This window comes from Staurois parvus, unplaced genomic scaffold (assembly GCF_062004578.1).
Source record: "Staurois parvus isolate SC_StPar_1 unplaced genomic scaffold, SC_StPar_1.0 ptg000678l, whole genome shotgun sequence".
NCBI lineage: Eukaryota > Metazoa > Chordata > Amphibia > Anura > Ranidae > Staurois > Staurois parvus.
In genome coordinates this window covers 1,628,606-1,650,919 of record NW_028318474.1, presented here as the reverse complement: position 1 = coordinate 1,650,919, position 22,314 = coordinate 1,628,606, and the positions used below count along the sequence as shown (strand labels likewise).

At 40.4% G+C, this 22,314-nt stretch overlaps 1 protein-coding gene across 1 annotated transcript in view; it reads right to left on the bottom strand.

The window, feature by feature from the left end:
- LOC149447649 (adhesion G protein-coupled receptor F5-like) overlaps positions 1 to 22,314 on the bottom strand; it is an 81,385-nt gene that overhangs the window by 35,278 nt on the left and 23,793 nt on the right. Inside the window, exons 6-9 of the mRNA XM_089652274.1 lie at positions 20,549 to 20,743; positions 5,623 to 5,784; positions 4,082 to 4,252; positions 1,284 to 1,499 (exon numbers count right to left, since the gene is read on the bottom strand). Of these exons, the coding sequence (XP_089508400.1) occupies positions 1,284 to 1,499; positions 4,082 to 4,252; positions 5,623 to 5,784; positions 20,549 to 20,743 (744 nt within the window). The remainder of the gene's footprint in view (positions 1 to 1,283; positions 1,500 to 4,081; positions 4,253 to 5,622; positions 5,785 to 20,548; positions 20,744 to 22,314) is intronic.

Here is a 22,314-nt window from a genome sequence, read left to right as displayed (position 1 = left end):
GAGTGTCCGCTGATCGCTGTTCGTCCCTGGAAAGCGATCCCTGTCTGCTGACCACTTTGTCCCAGGAAAGTTGTTCCTGTCTGCTGACCACTGGTTGTCCCTGGAAAGCTGAGCACTGTAAGGGTCCCTGTCTGCTGACTGCTTTGTCCCTGGAAAGCTGTTCCTGTCCGCTGGCTGCTGTTTGTCCCTGGAAAGCTGTCCCTGCCTGCTGACCACTTTGTCCGTGGAAAGCTGTTCCTGGCCACTGGCCACTGTTTGGAGGTCTGAGCTGAGTCCAGACCCTACAGCCCAGACCCCGCTGAGTGTCTGCTGATCGCTGTTCGTCCCTGGAAAGCTATCCCTGTCTGCTGACTGCTTTGTCCCAGGAAAGCTGTTCCTGTCTGCTGACCGTTGGTTGTCCCTGGAAAGCTGAGCACCATGAGGGTCCCTGTCTGCTTACCGCTTTGTTCCTGGAAATCTGTTCCTGCCTGCTGACCACTGTCCCTGGAAATCTGAGTGCTGCATGGGCCCCTGTCTCCTGACTGCTGTGTGCCGCTGGGAAGTTACCCCTGCCTAAACCCTGAGTGCTCATATTCTCCTGCCTGAACTGCCCCCCTTGAATCCACATATTGCCCTGTCTGGACTGCCCCAATGAATGCACCCATACTTTCCCTACCTGGACTGCCCCCCCCCCGAGTGCTTGGGCCATCGCTGCCTGAATTGCCCTACCGTGGGCCGGATTATAACTGTTTGGACACCTCCCCCCTCTTCCCCCCTTTTTGGGTACCCGGACACTACCTTCCTACCCTGATTCAGTGCCTTCCATATTTCAATAAAACTTTGTGTGTTTATCATCCTCCATGTGCGTTCTGTTCTGCCTACGCTTCTTTCACAGTTACAATATATTATTACCTGGCTTGGTGCCTGTTTTCTTTGATCTAGCACTACGATTGGGAACTAAGTATTACTTTCAGCAATAAACCTGTATTAGAATGCTGAGGTTCTTGAAAAGGTCTAGGAAAAGAAACAGAGGACCAATCCTTCCCAGTGGCTCCTATGAGGGTAGCACGACATATGCTACTGGATTACAGCTATACCAGGGCTTCATTGCGCTTTACCATAACACTTATTTTAAAACACTCAACACTGGATGCATATACTGGTGGAAGCAAAGGATAAAGAGGTTATTTTTTTCTTTAAAATTATGTGCACTGCCTGACTCAACCATCTCTAAAGGTATTTGGCATATCGATTAACTGATTTACAAGACAGATCCTCTACATCATTATGAAGGTCACACTTACCAGGTATAGGTGGGGAGCCATTTGTAAAATTTCGAGTGTAGCCAGATCCATTTACACAGCACGATAACGTTACCAGTTTTGTACCTTCACAAGCTGTCAGATATGTTTGCAGAGGGTAAACTGTTATTTCTTCCGTGAAAGGCAAAGGTACAATAAACACAGTGAGATTGGCGTATGAACTTAGGCTGCCCTGGTAGACAACACAAAAGTAGGTGCCTGTGAACCAATGAAAACATGTAGGGTTAGACTGCAATCTGCCTGCCCATAATCCCCCCAACTCTGAAGCCATAGCACCCAACACATGAAAATCCAAAACTAAGATATACAATATACACCCATCAGTCATAACATTATAACCACTGACAGGTAAAGTGAATAATACTGATTATCTCATTAAAATGGCATCTGAAAATGGGTGGGATGCGTTAGGCAGCAAGTGAACATGTCATCCCTGAAGTTGTTTTGCTGAAAGCAGAGAAAATGGGAAAGTATAAGGATTTGAGTGACTGTGACAGGGGCCAAATTGTAATGACTAGATCACTAGGTCAGAGCATCTCCAAAACTGCAGCTCTCATAGGATGTTCCCAGTCTGCAGTGGTCAGGAATTACCAAAAGTGGTCTATAGGTGACAGGGTCATGGGCGGCCACGGCTCATTGAATCACATGGGGAGCGAAAGCTGGTCAATGTAGACCAATCCAATAGAAGAGCTAAAGTAGCTCCAATTGCTTGTTCAGTCAGAAAGGTATCAGAACACACAGTGCATCACAGTTGGTTGAGTATGGAGCCAGTAAGGGTGCCCCTGTTGGCCCATGCTCACCACCAAAAGTACCTAAAATGGGCAAGTGAGCATCAAAACTGGACCACGGAGCAATGGAAGAAGGTGGCCTGGTCTGATAAATTCAAGATTGGTTTGAGGAACACAACAATGATCTTGAGTTGCCTCCAAATTCTCCACATCCTAATTCAACTGAGCATCTGTGGAATGCTCTGGAAAAGCATGCAGTCCCGACCTCACAACTTACAGGACCTAAAGAATCTGCAACTGACAGCTTAGTACCAAATATCACAACAAAATCTCAGAAATCTAGTGGCGTCCATACCTTGATTGGTTATGGTGAGTGGTCATATTGTCATGGCTGATCGGTCTAAATAGCTCCTAGACCAGAACATACAGGGTCAGCCTGCACCACACCCAACCAAAGTCCTCCCAAACTGGATCCATAGCACCCAACACAATCCAAAATTAAGGAATAAATTGCTTCTCAACCAATCAGAACATGCTGATACAGTGCCCCCCTCTATGCAAAGTCCCCCCACTGTGGCCATAAAACCTGACACACGAAAATCCTCAATTTAAATAACTGCTTACTAACATTTATAGGTAAAGTTGATCCAGGGAATATCTGATTGCCTCTCAGGGGATCAGGAAGGATTTTTTTGTCCCTGCAGGAGCAAATTGGATCATGCTTTGCTGGGTTCTTTTGCCTTCCGTTGGATCAACTGTGGGTATAGGATTATAACTTTTTTTTTAATGGTTGAACTGGATGGCCTTTTGTCTTTTTTCAGCCAGACTAATTATGTAACTATAATATAAATTACATTTTCACAAGTCAGTACCCAACACATGAAAATCCAAAATTAAGATAGAAATATCTCCATGGTCAGTCAGAACATGTACAGTCATACTGCATCACACTTATGCAAAGGCCATCTCTTCTCCCCACTGGGACCATAGCACCTGACACATGAAATCCCAAAATTAGGATATAATTAGCTTGACCCATCAGTACATGCAGGGTCAGACTGCATCAAACTTGTGCATATCCCCCAACCCACTTCCATTCCTACTTCCACTAGGGCCATAGCACAATACAGGACAGGAGGGGAGAGCAGAGTGACAGAGAGAAGATCTAATCAATCTGCTGCAGAAAACTTTCTTCTGTGTGCCTCCCTCAAACCAGCTCTGTTACTGGAGTCTGACTTCTGGGCTCTATCCCACCAACATACATTTGGGAGCTCACAGAGAATATTACAGTGAGGCAGAAAGACACAGTAAGAGACAATTGCATAAAAAAAATAGATGACTGGGCCATTAAGTAGGAGATGTGTATGGATTATTTTTGGAAAATAAGGATATTGTTTAAGAGACTCCATTACTGAAATCAACCAAAGTGCGGGTTGTACCATTACTTATTGATGACCAGAGCAGTATAGAGGAACTGGGAATTCTGCTGGAGATCACATCATTGACAACCCAAAAGATAGAAATTAACTTTTAAACAAAAGTACTTACTATAGTTAAATAATGCTGAATAATGCCCTTGATATAGGTTTAGGTCCTGTATGTACTTCCTGAAGTCTGGCCTGAACCAGAGACTGCATCTGCCTATCCTGCCTAGTTACTAAGATATTGCTAAGACGCTCCCAGCTGGTTTGAAACCCTACAATGCTGCAGAGTGGTTTGAGAGTTAATTTCTCTGATGGTGGGTGTGAACAATTACAGCTGGGAGTGTCTTAGCAATAGCCTAGCAACAAGGCAGGATGGGATGATGCCATTTCTGGGAGTTTTTAGGTCAGGCTTTGAGAAGTATGTAGATGGCCTACACCTATAGCAAAGGCATTATTTAACTTTAGTCAGAACTGCATAGTTTGTTTTTAACTGCAGGTGTCTCCTATCTGCATAGGCAGTTTTTTTTTGTGAACTAACTAAAACCAAATTTGACAATATTACATCTATGTGATCTGGTGATATTATAAAATACTTTATCTTGTATGTCACATATGATTGTTTACTTACCAGCCCAAGAGGGGGTTACCCTATCCTTCTGTAATATGCTACTGTTAGTCACAATGTTGCTGATGGTGCCTCTCGCCCATACGATTTTATCAACATTCATATTCGTCTGGCAATTCACTTTAAGATTTTTGCTTGTTGAAACTTTCAAGGATGACGGTATTGTGATATTAGCTGCAGGAAACAGAAATAGAGATCTAGAAAATACCCATATAAAGAAAACTGAAATTAGTAAAAACTCATGCTGAGGTCTGATATAGATGCAGAACACTCCTGATTTCCAGAGCATGTGAGGAACCTCAAAGACATTTCACTTCAGGGTCTAGTACTCGGCAGTAGTAGAGCAATGTGTACAGATGGGTGTCTGTGAGCGGGGCATCAGTTCACCATTAGCAACGACCATGCTGGACAAGGGTCCCTCCCACCATCATCCTGTGCAGAAACAAGACAGGGTACACAGACACACCTGGAGAAACTCTGCCATCTTTGGTCACTGTCATTCTCCAGACCTGAGGCCCACCTCTTCAAATAATGAATGCCCACACATTCAGCTTTTTAACATTTTATTGTGGCAGAAGAACAATGAGCAATACAAAACCTCCACCTCTTCTCTGTCAGTCCCAACATCATCATTCTACACAAGACAAGTCCACAACAACATAGGATAGCTACTCAACTCCTCTATGGTCCTCATCATAGGTCCTTCGTAAGTGGGTTCTCCACCCAAGCCTGTTATTGGCCTACCCCAAAGGGTTCACTTTCTAAGGCTACAAGTTTACATATTAGTATACTAGGGGTAGCTTTTCTCTTCCCCATTTTCCCCAGGCTCTGCCACAGGTTCTTTGCTCCTATCCTACAGCACACCAGCTGCTCTGTTCTTGTGCAAGCACTGGTGTGAATAGGTCCTTAAGCTGGGGTTAACTTATGCTATAATTGGGCAAGGCTTAATATTTTACAGTGGGGGAAGAGCGAATTGGCATGCTATAAAGTATCACTGAGTGACAGCTGTGAGTCTGCTGGAAGTGCTAATATCACGTCCAAAATGGCGGCACCCAGCAGCAGGCTTGGCTTTTGGATGTCTGCACAAGGCAGGTTTTTATAGGTAAATAATGTTTTTAAAATGGATTGAATGCACATAAAACTTTATGGAAAGATGGAAAGATTGTTGTTGAAATGAATGGTCTAGCAACAGGGTTTCTGATATACAATATATATATATATATATATATATATATATAAATATATATATATATATATTTGGGTGTCTAGTGGTTTAAAATGTAAAAACATTTTTCAAGTGGTTATTATCACAGGTGATTGGTTTGAATTGCATTTTAGCATGCCTTATGTGTTATGGCAGCTTCCAAGATCAGGGTCCAAGTCTGTAAAATGTGGAGGAAGGAGACTGGAAGTCATGGAGCTGTAGACTTGGTTGAATGAATTATGATTTGGAAGGGTTGGGAGATTCGTAGTGATAGACCTGAGTGTAAAAGGTACTAAGGAGAGCAGCAATCTCTCTGGATACATGTACAAAGTAAACATACCTTTTTTATAGTAGGTCACTTTTATCGTCTTCAAAATTGTTGTCCCTTTATTTCGCTGAAAGCTACATGTATAGATGGTGACTGATGGGCTGAATTCTATGACATTGGGGGTCACAATGTATATGCTGCACGTTGTGTTGCTTGTTAGGTTCCCTGTACCTCCTATTGAGAACAGATTGAGATAATTTACATAGAAATTAGTTGAATTACACTTTCATTACAAAACAGAAAACATTTTGGTATAGCAAAGTCATAGCTCCCAACTGTCATTTTGAGGGACTGTCCTTTTGTCCCTGGTGCAACCTCAGTCATCCCTATACAAAATATACTATTTTGCTACCAAAAGCGTTATGCTGCAGTAAAGTTTATATTCAACCTCTATATTACTGCACTTGTTATTTAAAAAGCCAATATAAGAGAAAAATAGAGGTAAAAAAGCACCGTGGGTCTTTTAGACTTTTTGTCCCCTATGTGATAAAAAATAAAGTTTAGCGAAAAACATTTTTTTAAAAAAAGGTTAAGAATGTAAACTTACACTCAAGCATTTGAACCCCCCCCCCCATAAAGGTTTTGATCCCTCCAATTATTCATGGTTAACTATGAACTAATGACCTGTAGGGACATTTAAAGTGTCCCCAATGGAAAATATAGGGTACTGAAGTTTAGTGCCATGCACAGGTGCATGCAATTTTAAGCCTTATCTACTTATTACTATTATTATACAGGATTTATATAGCGCCAACAGTTTGCTCAGCGCTTTACAATATAAAGGGAGACAATACAGTAACAATACAGTTCAATACAAGAGGGATTTGAGGGCCCTGCTCCTTGGAGCTTACAATTTACTTATTCACAACCTCATTTTTTATATTTTACCAAAAATTAATTGGGTAATATATTGCATTTGTCTGTTCTAAAAATAACTTTAGTGTATATTTTACTGACATTTTGCATTTCTTGGATGCCTTATGAGACATGTATGATGCCATATCTCTTGCCTGAACAGGGTGCACTTCTTTCTTTGTTGATCTCCTCCTTACGGTCTTTCTTTCCCCCCCATTTTACTTTATTTTGTTTTTTCCATATGGCCCTTGGGACACTTGTGATGTAATGTGGAATATGTGACAAATCACTCTGGGGGTGTGAAGCCAATTTATTACAGTCACATGAGCCGTTTGTCTTACTCTGCCCTTCAGCCACTAATTATATAGCAGGTGGGAAGGATCACTCTAGCAACTTTGCAGTATCACCTCAATGTCCTCCCTATACTAATGACATCATCAGAGGGGTGAAGCAAAATTGAGTCTGTGTTTCCACATCCTCATTGTTTAACATTTAGTAAAATATGTTACTTCTTTCTTTTGAAATGTTTTACACCCTGGTGTGCAGCAAAAGTACACTATTTGTCACAAGTGCATTGTTGGATAATTGTAATTCCTTTGAAATACTAAATAAAAATGATTGGAAAGAAATTTTTCATTTCAGGAATCGTTGTGATAGTATTGTTTGACATAAAAAATTGAAACTACCACTAATTTATTTTCTAGGGTGTTTGCCTTCAGAAATATATAAAGTTGTGGGAGTTTTAACTCATCTTTCAGCCTAAACTTATTTTTTTAAACATGTGCAAAAAAAAATTGCAAAAAAAGAAAAAAAGTGATAAAAAAAATATTATTATTTCTTTTTTTTTTTTTACATTCTGTCACCAGTAATGTCCCTAATAACCACCACACCAGTTATATGATGATGCTGAACTGCATTGGTGACAGTTTGTAAAAACTAAATTTGTAAAAAAAACATTTGTTAATTTTCCAAAACATTGTGACAAAAAATTACAACTTCAAAGCACTCTCCATGCATCCTACTAAATACCTTGGGCTGTCTACTTTCCAAAAAGGGGTAATTTGGAGAATATTTGTACTATCCTGGCATTTTCGGATCTCAAGAGATTCAATAGGCCATTAGTACATCAGGATTTATCCATTTTCAGATAAGCATATCATAGTGTGTGGACTCTATAACTTTCCTACAGATTAAATGTAACATCCTTCAGGTTAGCCAGATAGCCTGTTTGGTTTTTTTTAGACATAGGCCGAGTAGCAGCCTGGGATGTGTCAGCCTGTGAGTGAGGCAGGAGTTCACCTTAGGAAAGACTGGGAGGCTCTAACAGGTCAAGGATTCTGGAGCCCTCCCACCCTTCCAGAAACTTATAGAACTTTCTGGAGGAGGGGTGGAGGAGGGGAGAAGGCCCAGATCTACATGTTTGAAGGACCTTGGCCAATCCCCTGGCAGGAGGCTGAGCATGGTGACCGAGGCAACCCTTAAGAATCAGAGAGCCTTGGAGTGACAGGAGCAGTGTCAGCTGGAAGATGGAGTGAAAACTAAAGTGTGGAGCCTGGGAGGGGCCCAGGGAAGGGGCCTACCTTCAGGTAGGTGCTGATGAAGAGGATCTTTACTGTACCACCACCTTCAAGGGAGGATGCCCTGAGCAGCAGGGAAGGAGCCAGCCCAGCGGAAGACCTAAAGCAGCCATCAGCCCATTAAGTTATCAGGAGGAAATTGTGAGTACTCTTACACCCCCTGGGTCGTATAAGGGGGAAGAGGGCAGTTAGGTGGAAAACCCAACTAGCTTCTCATCCAGGGCTGCTGTGCTAAGTTGGTAGTTTATGGGCCCTCTTGCCAGGGCATACCCTCAGGGTAGCTGGGTGAAGAGGAGGATTCATCTCAGGTCTGAAAAGGTACACTAAAATGCTGCAATGCTCTCAGAGGAGAGACTATTTTGTCCATATCTGTACATAGTTGTTAAGTAGTTTGTCCTCAAGTTTGCAATTCGCTTAGGCATACCATACACCCTTCAACCCTATAAAAGTTATCAACCCCTCAATAAGATCACAAAACCATGCTCAAGGACTGTTTACTGACTCTGAATGCAACGTGTGGAAGAAAATGCGAGGTGGCTGGCTGTGCAAAGCTGTAGGGGGACCCAAAACTCAGCGAGGGGTAGTGCTACATAAATAATAAACATTGATTTGGGTTATTTTCAGCAAATAAATGTAGCAGAATACAGTCTGGCCTAAATTTATGAAGAATGATAATTTATTTGCAAAAATGCAAACAGAGAAAAACTTTTTTTGAAAAATTTTCAGTCTTAGAGCTTTCTTTTGGTGGTATTTGATCACCACTGGGGTTTTTATTTTTTGTGATATAAACGAGAAACAACATTTTTTACATTATAAAAAATATCCAATAAACTCAAATTTAGCCATTCATTTAGGCCAAAATGTATCCTGCTACATGTCTTTAGTAAAAAAAAAAATGTTGTGATCAGTCTGAATGAAGGAGAGAGGTACATTGTATCTCTCTTTCTCCTTGCAGAGAGAAAATAACAGTGTGTAAAAAAAAATGAAAAATAAATAAATATTAAAAAATAAAATAAAACATAAAGAAAACTTTTTTTGAAGGTGAAAGATTAGTTTTTTTTTTATTTTATAAAATTAGTATCAGTATCAGTTAGTGTCAGTGTTTTAGGTAGCATAAATGAAAAAAGCACAATGCGCACTTTTGTTTCTGGGCTGTACTACAGGTACAAAGAACAAATAACATACACATGCACTGTATTGCCAAAAGTATTGGGACATCACTTCAAATCTTTGGTTTCAGGTGTTCCAATCACCTCCATGGCCACAGCTGCATAAAATCAAGCACCTAGACATGCAGACTGCTTATAGAAACATTTGTGAAAAAAATGGGTCACACTCAGGAGCTCAGTAAATTCAAGTGTGGTACTGTGATAGGTTCGCACCTGTGAAATAAAATTTCCTTGCTACTAAATAATCCAACTGTTAGTGGCATTATAACAAAGTAAAGCAACTGGGAACAACAGCAACTCAGCCATGAAGTGGTAGGCCACGTAAAATGACAGAGCAGGGTCAGCGCATGCTGAAGTGCACAGTGCGCAGAAGTTGCCAACTGTCTGCAGAGTCAATAGCTAAAGACCCCCAAACTTCGTGTGGCCTTCAGATTAGCACAACCACAGTGCATAGAGAGCTTCATGGCATGGGTTTCCATGGCAGAGCAGCTACATTCAAGCCTTAAAGCACCAAATTCAATGCAAAGTGTTGGATGCAGTGGTGTAAAGCACGCTGCCACTGGACTCTAGAGCAGTGGAGATGTGTTCTCTGGAGTGACCAATCATATTTCTCTGTCTGGCAATCCGATGGACGTGTCTGGGTTTGTCTAAAATCACCCCCCCCCCTCCCGCTCTTCTCCTTACGCTCTTAGGCAGGAGAAAAAGAGGCTATAAAGGTGTTCTTATTACAGATAGGCAGGAATAAAGAGAGATCTTTTTTCATCTATTCACCTTTGATCTAAACTCTTCCCATTTTTTCCATTTTGCATAATATGTCGCCAACCTATCTTCTTGAATATAAAATAATTTCTACAATCTAACAATATGGTCCACTCTATCTATCCAGTCTTCCTCTTTTGGAGCTTCTACTTGACACCAAAACTTTGGGATCAAACCCTTGGCTGCATTTAAAAAGTACCCTACACCTGATTCTTTATATTTATTTACTGATAATTCTGTATTATGTAAAAGGCAGGTTCCAGGATCCAAACTAATATCAGCTTCCGTAATCTTTCTAATTTGATATATCACTCTTCTCCAGAATACTTGTATCTTTGGACATTTCCACCATATGTGATAGATCGTGCCTATCTCTCCACACTCCCGCCAGCACAAAGGTAATTTCTCCCCACTCATTTTATGCTCTATACTCGGTGTAATATATCCTCTTGTAAAACATTTGTAGTTAATTTCCACCTCATGTGCACTTATATTCTCGTGAACCAATCTAAATATTTTTTTCTGTTTACCCTCATCTATCTGCACCCCCAAATCTCTTTCCCATTTTTCTATATACATTGATTTTTTTCCACCTATATCTAATTCAGTGAGAATTTTGTATATTTTTGCCGTACCATGCTTTCCATCACCCCGTGATTCCAACAGTCCATCAAACAGATTCCAGTCTGTTCTAGTTCTCAAAGGCTTAGGCAATTTCTTAACAAAACATTTTAATTGATTATATCTCCAACTATCTATCTTAGTGAAAATCTTTCCTTCTTCCTTTTCCAAGTCCTTAAGTGTTCTCAATTCTACACCTTTCATTATATCTCTCAGCTGGACTCCCTCATTCTTGATCCATTTCCCTGAAATTTCCTCCTTACCGGGCGGGAAAAATCCTGAATTTCTCAGTGGCATCAAGAATGAGTTAAATTCCCACTTTAACTGTTTGTGCATTTTATCCCACACTCTTAACACATTTAAAGTGTACACACTCGTGCTCTCTTTTAACCCTCTATACTCTGATGGCACCCATATACTCCTACTTAAACTTAAATTATTACCACTAAGTGAATTTTCTATTGTGACCCAACTTTTCCCTTTTAAATTATGTGTCCAATCAAATATTCTAGCCAAAATTACTGCTTTATAATATCTCTTAAAATCTGGCACTCCCAATCCGCCTTTCTCTTTATTTCTAGTTATCACTTCATAAGATACTCTCAGTTATTTATTTCTCCAAATATATCTTATCATCATCTTTTTAATCATCTTAAAATATACATCTGGGATCTTGTTAGGGACCATTTGAAATTTATATAGGATTTTGGGAACCACTACCATTTTTATCAATTTATGCGTCCCAACCAGGACTGCTTTCCTCCTCCTAATCTCTTTAGTTCCTCTCTAATTTCATTTAGCATTACTATATAGTTTGATTTATAAAGGTTTTTATATGCCGAGGTGAGTTTTACTCCCAAGTATTTTAATTCTCTCTCTTTCCATACAAAGGGGAATTCCCATTGTATCCCCCTTTTTTCCTTATTTGGAAGATTTTTGTTTAATATCTCTGTTTTAGCCGGGTTAATTTTTAGATTTGACATCTCTCCATATTCCTTCAATGCCCTCATTAAGTTAGGGAGCGTTATTTTAGGATTACCGACATAAAACAATAAATCTTCCGCAAAAGTGGCAACTTTATGTTCTATATTTCCTACACATATTCCTTTTATGTCTAAATTTTTCCTTATTGTTGCCAACAGTGATTCCAAGTACAAAACGTACAACAATGGGGACAGCGGGCAGCCCTGTCTTGTTCCATTTGACCTCCAATGTAACCATCATATATCCCCAGTTAACTCTATCAAATGCCTTCCCTGCATCCACTGAAAGAACCACCACTGGAGTCCTTCCCTTTCTACTTTTCTGAATAAGCAGCAATGATCTCAACCCATTGTCTTTGCCCTCTCTCCCTTGGACAAATCCCACCTGATCTTCATGTATCCATTCGGGCATTAAATCCCTCAGTCTATTTGCAAAGATCTTTGCATATATCTTCGTGTCTGTATTCAGTAATGATATTGGTCTATAGCTTGAACACTGGGTTTGATCTTTTCCTTCCTTGTAAATGAGGACCACCTGAGCCTGCAATGATTCTCGTCTCATGTCCATCTCTCCCCCCAAAGTATTAAAATAGGACTTTAATTTAGGTATTACCAATTCACTGTATTTTTTATAATATCTAACAGTATACCCATCTGGTCCTGGGCTTTTATCTGTCATAGAGCTTTTTAATGCTATCTTTATTTCTTCATTTGAAATTTCAGATTCTAGAGAGTTCAGAAGATCTTCATTTAATTTCGGTAGGCCTGCATTTTTTAAATATATTCTTTTTTCCGCCTTTGGTATTCCATCCTTATATATTAAACCTTGGGGGGCAATGTTATAAAACTTACTATAATAATCCCTAAACACCTTCGCAATATCTCTAGTTGAGTGAACCAGTTCTCCCTTGGGGTTTTTTATTTTATCTATATAGTTCCTATTTTTCTTTTTCCTCAAAGCTCTCATTAAAAACTTTCCTGTTCTTTCCCCCATCTATATCTTTCACATAACACTTTATTAAAGACTCTCTTCTTCTCTTCTTCCATCATAATCTCTAATTCTTCTCTCTTTTTCTTTACTTTCTGCATTATTTCTTTTCTTATATTCTTTTTATGCAACTGCTCAAACTCTGCTAATTCCTTTAAGAGCCCACTGATTTTCTCTCTCTTTTCTCTTTTCTTTCTTGCCCCAATTGCAATAAGGATTCCCCTATAAATACCTTGTGGGCCTCCCACACTGTAGCCTCCGACACATCTCCTGTTTCATTTTCCTCAAAATATCTCCTAATCTCCTCTCCAATCGTCTGCTCAGTCTCTTGATCCATTAGAAGAGCCTCATTCAACCTCCATACTGACCCTCCTAGAGGCCTCCTTCCCCATCCTACTTTCATTACAACCGGGGCATGATCTGAAAATGACATTACCTCTATTGTTACTTTAACCAAAGTCCAACCTAGAATACATCTCATGAACCTTTGAGAAGAAGGAATAGTCTCTATCTTTCATGTGCATGATTCTCCAACTGTCCACCAGCTGATACTCCCTTATTACTTTCCTCACTACTCTTATGGACTTACTCCCCTCTCTTTGTGTAAAAGAAGTTGTATCCATTTGTGGATCCATACATAAATTAAAATCCCCAGCTACTATCAAAAACCTGTTTCTAAAATCCATCAATCTCTTTAAAACTCTTTTCAAAAATAGCTATAATAGATATTAGCAACTGTACATTCAATATCTTGTATTTTACCTCTCAGAAATAAAAACCTCCCTTCCGGGTCTGTCTCTCTATCTTTCAACTCAAACCTTATATTCTTTGCGAATCCTATAGCTACATCCTTTGCTCTCTTAACTGGGGAATCTGCATAATAATACCATAATGGATAATGTCTAGAATTTAACTTAACATTTGACTTCAATTCAAGATGCGTTTCCTGCAGGAAGACCACTGAGGCGGCTCTATGTTGTAATTCCTTATATAACTTAAACCTTTTCCCTGGGCAACTCAACCTGTTCACATTATAAGTTATAAACCATAAATCTTCCATTTTCTTTATATCTTTTCCCTTCTCTCTTTCCTCCCCTCTCTCCCACTCTCTCCGCCTCTATTACTCTCTTCTTCCTCTAGGCTATCCCCCCTAATACCCTCCCCCCTACCCTCCTTCACCCCTCCACTCTACCCCCCCTCTCCCTCCCACCCACCCCTTCTTTTAAGCTTACTTTTTTCCTCACCCCTCCCTGTTTCAGGCTTGTAATTTGCCTATAAATCTTTTGAGGGTCCAAACCCACCATAGATTTACCACGTTGGGGTTGAACTCTACCCATGATCGGCTTCCCCCACCTCCCACCACCCCAGATGCCCCATATCTATCTCATAAACTCAATATGGTTCCAACAAGTCTTAAGACCCCAAAAGGAGCTACCTCATGAGGACAAAAAGGAGAGAGTGAGGGAAGAAAAAAAAAAAACCCTTTCCATCTCTCCCTTCCCTCCATCCCCTATCTCCTTCTTCTAATTAACTGCCAATCTTCCTTTCCTCTAGCCCCACAATCTCCTTCTTCATCCTCCCAACCAGAAATCTCTATAATTTGTAAATCAAGTCTGTTGCGGAAGTCTCTTAAATCCTCCGGGAATCTCAAATAAGCTGTAACTCCGTTCTTCCATCCGATTAAACACTCCAGGATACCCCATCTATAGTGCACGTTTTGTTTTTTCATCTGCTCTAACAGGGGTTTCAGAGATCTTCTTCTCCATAATGTCTCTGATGTTAAATCTGCAAATATCTGTATATCCATTTCTCCATACTTAATAATTGATCTTCCCTTAATCTTTCTCCATATCTCTTCTTTATCTCCCATCTTCTGGAATTGGACAATTATATCTCTCGGTTTCTCTTTTCCACTTCCTTGTTGGGTCCTTCAAATTATAAAAACCCCTTCCAAATTAACCAATTCTGTTTCTGGTCTGTCCATTATGGAATTTAAGATTTTACAGACAAGGCCTCGTATTTCCTCTCCCTTTACAAGCTCTGGAACTCCTCTTACCCTAAGATTTTTCCTCCTCTCCCTGTTTTCTTGTACCTCCATCCTATAAAGCAAATTTTTTTGCTCTTTCCTAATACCTATTGCCCTTTTTCCTAAACCGGAGATAAATTGGGCATGGTTTTTAATTCTTTCCTCCGTCTCCTCCATCCGCAATAACATCTGCCCCAAATCACTCCGCATAGTTGTCAGTTCTTGTTTTATTGTTTTTTAAACATATCTGCCATCTCTTTCTTATTTGGTACTTGTAATTCACTTTCAAGTTCTCTCCTCTCCACATTTTCTGTTACTTGTTGGCTATTACATTTCTTTCCCAGGGAGAGTCTAGGGCTAACTTCCAAACTCATTTCCAGCCCACTTTTTTCACCAATACCTTGAGATCTTTCTGGAGTCACATTTCCTTGGGACGTATACTTTTTTATTGTACCAGCTTGGGATCCCTTTAGCCCACTACTTTTGACATTTTTATTCTTCATCTCTTCTATGTGTCTTATTTGCTTAAATACAGGAACCACAGTAAATTAAAAGGGTATAAACCAGGGACCCTGATTTCACTCCACCCTTATTATCAACTTTTTCATGATATTCTCCTTCTTCTGGGGCTGCTAATTCCTCCTTGTGTCATTGTATCACCCCCAGGGAATCTCCCATTCAAATATCTTCTTTTCCTTTAAACATACAGTCACTGTTTAAACAATACTGGCCAGCTAGAGCTGCTCACACTCACCCTCCGCCTGCTTTTCCTTTGGTTGAGACAGCCACAGGCCACCAGCAGCAACCCTCAGACTTCAGTTGCTCTCTTCAGGGGGATTCCTCTGAGTCTTTTCTTCTCCGGGTCCCACTCTTCTTCTTGAATATATCATTCCTAGGGGAGTGTGCTGTCTGCTCATTTACTGAGGGGGGGTAGCGGGCCGGCGTCTTCCCTCTCACCTCAGATGCCGGCCGGCTTTTCCCCTACCCAGTACTCCTCCGCGGCTGCCCACGTGGTCATGCCACGTCTCCTTCCCAGCAGCCCCGCACACTCAGCCAGACCTCTTCCCACAAGCCTCCAACGAACTCCAATGGCACCGTCCTCTCTCACTGCCACGCTCCGGGCCCCGCCACTCTCAGGTAGGTCCCCGGTTTACAATCCCTCAGGCATCTAGGGCGGTGTGGGGATCTCGGAAAGCACCCGTTCCGTGCTCTCCTACGCCACCATAGCTAGGCTCCACCCCTCCCCCAGCAAATACTGTATGTCCTAATCCATAGACACACTCCTAAACCTTGTGGACAGCCTTCCCAGAAGAGTTGAAGCTGTTATAGCTGCAAAGGGTGGGCCAACTCAATATTGAACCCTACGAACTAAGACTGGGATGCCATTAAAGTTCATGTACAGTGGGGATCGAAAGTTTGGGCACCCCAGCTAAAAAATTGTATTAATGTGCATAAAGAAGCCAAGGAAAGATGGAAAAATCTCCAAAAGGCATCAAATTACAGATTAGACATTCTTATAATATGTCAACAAAAGTTAGATTTTATTTCCATCATTTACACTTTCAAAATAACAGAAAACAAAAAAATGGCGTCTGCAAAAGTTTGGGCACCCTGCAGAATTTATAGCATGCACTGCCCCCTTTGCAAAGCTGAGACCTGCCAGTGTCATGAATTGTTCTCAATCATCGTCTGGGAAGACCAGGTGATGTCAATTTCAAAGGTTTTAAATGCCCAGACTCATCTGACCTTGCCCCAACAATCAGCACCATGGGTTCTTTTAAGCAGTTGTCTAGAAAACTGAAACTGAAAATAGTTGACACTCACAAAGCTGGAGAAGGCTATAAGAAGATAGCAAAGCGTTTTCAGATGTCAATATCCTCTGTTCGGAATGTAATTAAGAAATGACAGTCATCAGGAACAGTGGAAGTTAAAGCAAGATCTGGAAGACCAAGAAAAATATCAGACAGAACAGCTCGCAGGATTGTGAGAAAAACAATTCAAAACCCACGTTCGTTTGACTGCACGATCCCTCCACAAAGATCTCGCAGACACTAGAGTTGTGGTACACTATTCCACTATAAAGAGATACTTGTACAAATATGGTCTTCATGGAAGAGTCATCAGAAGAAAACCTCTTCTACATCCTCACCACAAAAATCATCGTTTGAACTTTGCAAATGAACATATAGACAAGCCTGATGCATTTTGGAAACAAGTTCTGTGGACCGATGAGGTTAAAATTGAACTTTTTGGCCGGAATGAGCAAAGGTACGTTTGGAGAAGAAGGAGCACAGAATTTAATGAAAAGAACCTCTGTCCAACTGTTAAGCATGGGGTTGGATCAATCATGCTTTGGGGTTGTGTTGCAGCCAGTGGCACAGGGAACATCTCATGAGTAGAAGGAAAAATGGATTCAATAAAATTTCAGCAAATTTTGGATGGTAACTTGATGCCATCTGTGAAAAAGCTGAAGTTAAAGAGAGGATGGCTTCTACAAATGGATAATGATCCTAAACACACCTCGAAATCCACGGGGGATTACATCAAGAGGCGTAAACTGAAGGTTTTGCCATGGCCTTCACAATCTCCTGACCTCAACATAATTGAAAATCTATGGATAGACCTTAAAAGAGCAGTGCGTGACAGACAGCCCAGAAATCTCAAAGAACTGGAAGACTTTTGTAAGGAAGAATGGGCACTGATACCTCAAACAAGAATTGAAAGACTCTTGGCTGGCTACAAAAAGTGTTTACAAGCTGTGATACTTGCCAAAGGGGGCAGTACAAGATATTAACTCTGCAGGGTGCCCAAACTTTTGCAGATGCCATTTTTTTGTTTTCTGTTATTTTGAAAGTGTAAATGATGGAAATAAAATCTAACTTTTGTTGACATATTATAAGAATGTCTAATCTGTAATTTGATGCCTTTTGGAGATTTTTCCATCTTTCCTTGGCTTCTTTATGCACATTAATACAAATTTTTAGCTGGGGTGCCCAAACTTTTGATCCCCACTGTACCTGTAAAGGCAGGTGTCCCAATACTTTTGGCATTATAGTATATGTATGTGGTATCGCTGTGATCATCAGGAGCTGGATAATTTACTTTGTGTTGTTCTGTAGTGGTAGGTTATGGTAGTAACAAGAAACAGCACAGACACAGCTAAAAAATTATTATTTTTTTTTTACTATTTTGGACCAGTTTTTCTTTGAAAATGAAAAAATCATGAGATATCTGTTGTCTGAAAATTATGTAGTCCACACAAAAACAGTTCATAAGACAAATCTGTTGTCTTATATCAATGATGGAGGACATATGGCCAGTATATATTTGTAAATGTACTTTTCCCGCAGCAACTAACAGTTCTTTTCCAGAGAGATTCATTTAATCAGTTCAGCGATATTTCATAAAACAGAGGTACAGACAAGGCAGATGACAGGATACTTAGAATATTCAGGCAATCATTAGAACCCTTCAGAGAACCTTCCTGTGTCCTGTCACATTTAACCAAAAATAAGCTTCCTTAATGTACATATTTTTCCATTCAGTACAATGGCAAGCACTCTGATTGGCCACTTTTAGGGGCCCCTTTGATCTTCTCGGTTACAGGTAATGCCTTTTGGGCTTGGACAGCTCAAGTAAAGTTGTCTAGATATTTCTTAAACTGCATTCTTTTACTATTAATTTGATAAACAAGTTACTCTTTGAAGAATGCTATTTACCATACTCAATACCTCTGTTGGCCAACTCCTTTCAAGTCTGACTAAGCTATCTGCATTTTATCACCCTTGCAGATTTGCAAATTACCTACTTTGAATTGTAACAAATCTACCCCTGAGTGCCCAGGTTATCTTGCATAAAATTAACATAACAAAGAGCTCTTGGTTGCTTTTGTTGTGTAAAATACATCTAGCTCAGTCATATTCTGGCATGGTCAATAACTTGAGAATACACCACATATATATATATATATATATATATATATATACATACACACATAATTAAAATATCCCTATAGTATCCATTACTATTTACCACGAAGTGAAAGCCTAATTTGTCCTGAAAAATACAATGTATAATTCACCTGGATGTACAAAGTAGTTGTGATAATATGTACGGTTTTACTAACACACGTCAAAGTCGCAAAATTTTACTTAGTCTTTAAGATTTGTTTTACCCTTAGGTTTGAAGGGGTTAATTGGCTTATGTGAAAGTTATACAAACTATGCTGTGTATATTGGAATTTATGCAGCTTTTACTTTCTGCCTGCCTATCACATTTCTTGAGCTGCTAAAATGCCAGGGCAGTACAAACCCCCCTCCCACACACACACATGACCCCTTTTTAGAAAGTAGACACCCCAAGGAATTTGCTGAGAGGCATCTTGAGTCCATGGAAGATTTTATTTTTTGCCAAAATTTTTTGGAATATGATAAAACATTTTTTTTTTTTTTTACACAAAGTTGTCACTCAAATGATATATTGCTCACACATGTCATGGGTATATGTGGAATACCACCCCAAAACACATTCTTCTACTTATTCCTATATATGGGGATACCAAATGTGAGAGACTTTTAGACAGCCTAGCCACATACAAAATCCAATGACCACATTCAGGCTTTCAAAGGGCATATTTCTTCATGTCACTTCCTCACTACCTATCACAGTGTCGGAGGCCCTGAAATGCCAGGATAGTACAAAAAACCCAAATTACCCCTTTTTGAAAAGTAGACACCCCAAGGAATTTGATAAAAGGCATGGAGTATTTTGCAGATATAATTTTTTATCACAGGGTTTTGAAAAAGAAAAAAAGAAAATATACAAGCAGAGGCCCTACAGAATAAAATGGTGGATGTTCCAGTTTTTTTATGTCACACAGTATTTGCACAGCAATTTTTTCCAATGCAAATTAAAATAAAACAAAACACTTTGAACTTTTGAATTTTAATACACAAAAGCACAATATATTGCCCAATTGTTTGCTAAAATATAAAAGAGGATGGTATGCAATATGGTTAGCCAGCCTGCATTCTCAGATTCCCAGAAGGAATGGGAGAGCCAGAGAAATCAGTGTGTGTGTGTGTGTGTGTGTGTGTGTGGGGGGGGGGGTGTTAGGAATGTCCCTTCCTGCTGCTTGTAAAAGTGATCCAGTGGTTGTTTAGATGCTAGGATTGCCCCTCTGCCGAAAGGTTTCCCCTCTAACACTGTTTTGCAGACAACACAAAGTTCGTGATTTTCTTTTCCTTTCACTTTCAAAGATAATAGTAAGCAGGACAAATGGGGTGAATCTCCCTAACGAGGACACAGACACCAATTAAGACCTGAGGGGGGTTCTAAACTGCCTTCACTCTATCCAAAACTAAAAGAAAAAGAAAAAAAAAAAAAGGTTTTGTCTTTAGTTATTGAGTTATAATGTAACCCCCATACTCCACAGTCCTATGTTTTCTCCTTTTTCCTTTTACTTGAGTTCTTTTTTTCGGTGCCAGCTTCACTGCCTGTTTGATACAAGGACACTTCCTATTGGATGGCCTCTGGCGGAGTCTTCTCAGGAGAGAGAAGGAGCTGACCTCATCAATAGTATAGTAAAATACTTCCTCAGGACCTGTACCGCACTCGGCTACATTGTTATTAGTTCCTATTTGTGGACTACAGAACACCTTTTCATGTGTTATGGGGAAGAGGAGAAGGAGAGGTATTCTGTAGTCCCGTATTTATGTCTGTATTAGTGGCCTAAACCTGTGTACTCCTGCATACAGCAATTCATTACTCTGGTGGTCTGTATGTTGCAGCTATGTATTCCAAGTGTGGAAATATACTCACAATTTACATTATACGGCTTCATGCCCATGTGCATGAACCATTATTGCACTTTAATGCCTCAAGTGGTCTTTTTAAGTCTGCCTGGTATTCATCTGTGTTTTTACCAACCCATTGAAATAAAAACAATGTAAGGAGCTCACCTGCCGGTCCACTTATAGTCCATGTTACATTAAATTCCCCAATATCAGGACTACAGCACGTAAGATTAAATGTAGCACCATCATTGAACGAGTCCACATCATCTGATGAACTCATCTGTAGTGTATTAATATTACCAAGGATTGTGCTGTTAGCTTTCAGTGTTCCATTACTGTTCAGAGAGCAGGTGTAATTCCCTATAAAAAAAAAAAGAATGTGCCCAGAGGTTAAGGTATCATGGACAAGGAAGGAAAACTCCAGATCAGTGCCCCATGGTTTGGGATTGTCCAATCAATAGTACAAAAGGAAATGTACATGCCATGTAATCTTTCTGGTTAAATAAATGTTCTTGTTAATGAATTGTACATGATGCAGATTTTATTCACTTTATCCAAGCCTTTATCCAGTGCTTACATTCTTTCTGCATGTAGGGAGGCAGATAGCTTAAAGAGGATCTTTGGTCCATCCCCAAAAAATGTAAAGTCATCAGCTAGAAGCTGGCCAGAGATAGTTTGAATCTCATCTGGTTCAGCAGGAGCTGGTCGAGATTCAAACCATCATGTATTGGCAGGCTGAATGTACCCAAATTGACTGATCAATCAACTTGGGAAGAACCAGCCTGCTGGATTTTACATGTGTTTATCGCTAGCGGCTGGTATAGCTGCTAGCATTAATCACTATTTTCTTCTGGTGGGGACGGCTCCCCCATCCCCCTGCCAGGAGAACACAAGGGCTTGGCGGGAGGGATTCCCCTCTCAACACTGTGGTTGGAAGAAAGAAATTTGCACAGTCTATGGCCTGCCTTACATGTCCAGAGATCCAGCACCGTCCTCACACGGGCCATTCCTTTGCCAGTCTTTGGTTCCCCCAGAGCTGATATACTGTATTTACTTTGGCAAGTTGGCTTCCTACTGCACATGTGCAAGCCGCTCTGCTCTATGTGAATGGTCTCACTGCCTCATGGGACCTGTGATGTGTCCCAGAAGGTTGTGGGCAAAAAGAGGAGATCTGAACTTCCGCTCAGATTGCCTAGGCAAAGTGGACATGGGCACCTATCAAAACTATGTACCAAATCCCCCCCCAAAACAAAAATGTGTCCAAAAGTGGGAGAGGAGGGGAAAGGAGGTGGAAAAGTGGAATTTCCCCTTGCAGGTGAAGTTCTGCTTTAAATTGACCCTGCTGAAAAGGTGAAATTCCCAATAGAAGGTTACTCTGTGAAGAAGAGAGTAAGTTTAACTTTTTTTTAATTCTTTATTTAAAGAATGACACAGGGTATTAATGAACTACCATGTGAATACCAAATACAGGGCAGTACAGACAGAGAGTCAGTTTTAACCTTTCCTGCTGTCCACGTCACTGACAATGACAGAAATTTGCCAGCTGAAGTTTCTTCAAATGCTGACACTCCTGGGAGTGTCCATCTCATGGTCCCCTGCTATGCTCATTGGTTCCTCCTGCTAAAATCCACATTGCTGCAGGACACAGGTGGCAGGTGAGATAAGTAATTAATTTTTTTTACAAGGAGACCATTTACTGGGAGTTTCAGTTTGGCAAAATGGTCTCTTTAAAACAGGGGTGTTCAACCTTTTAAAGAGCGAGGTCCACTTAAGTGATTTGGTAAACAGTTGTGGGCCACAATTAAATTAAATGGTTCTGAATGTAGAATTTTTTTATTTTGAATAGCATAATGAACATTTTCCTCCTGTAGCCACTGAATGCCGGTGGGAGGGAGAGGAGGAGAAGCTTGCTTTCAGTGGTTTCAGGAGGA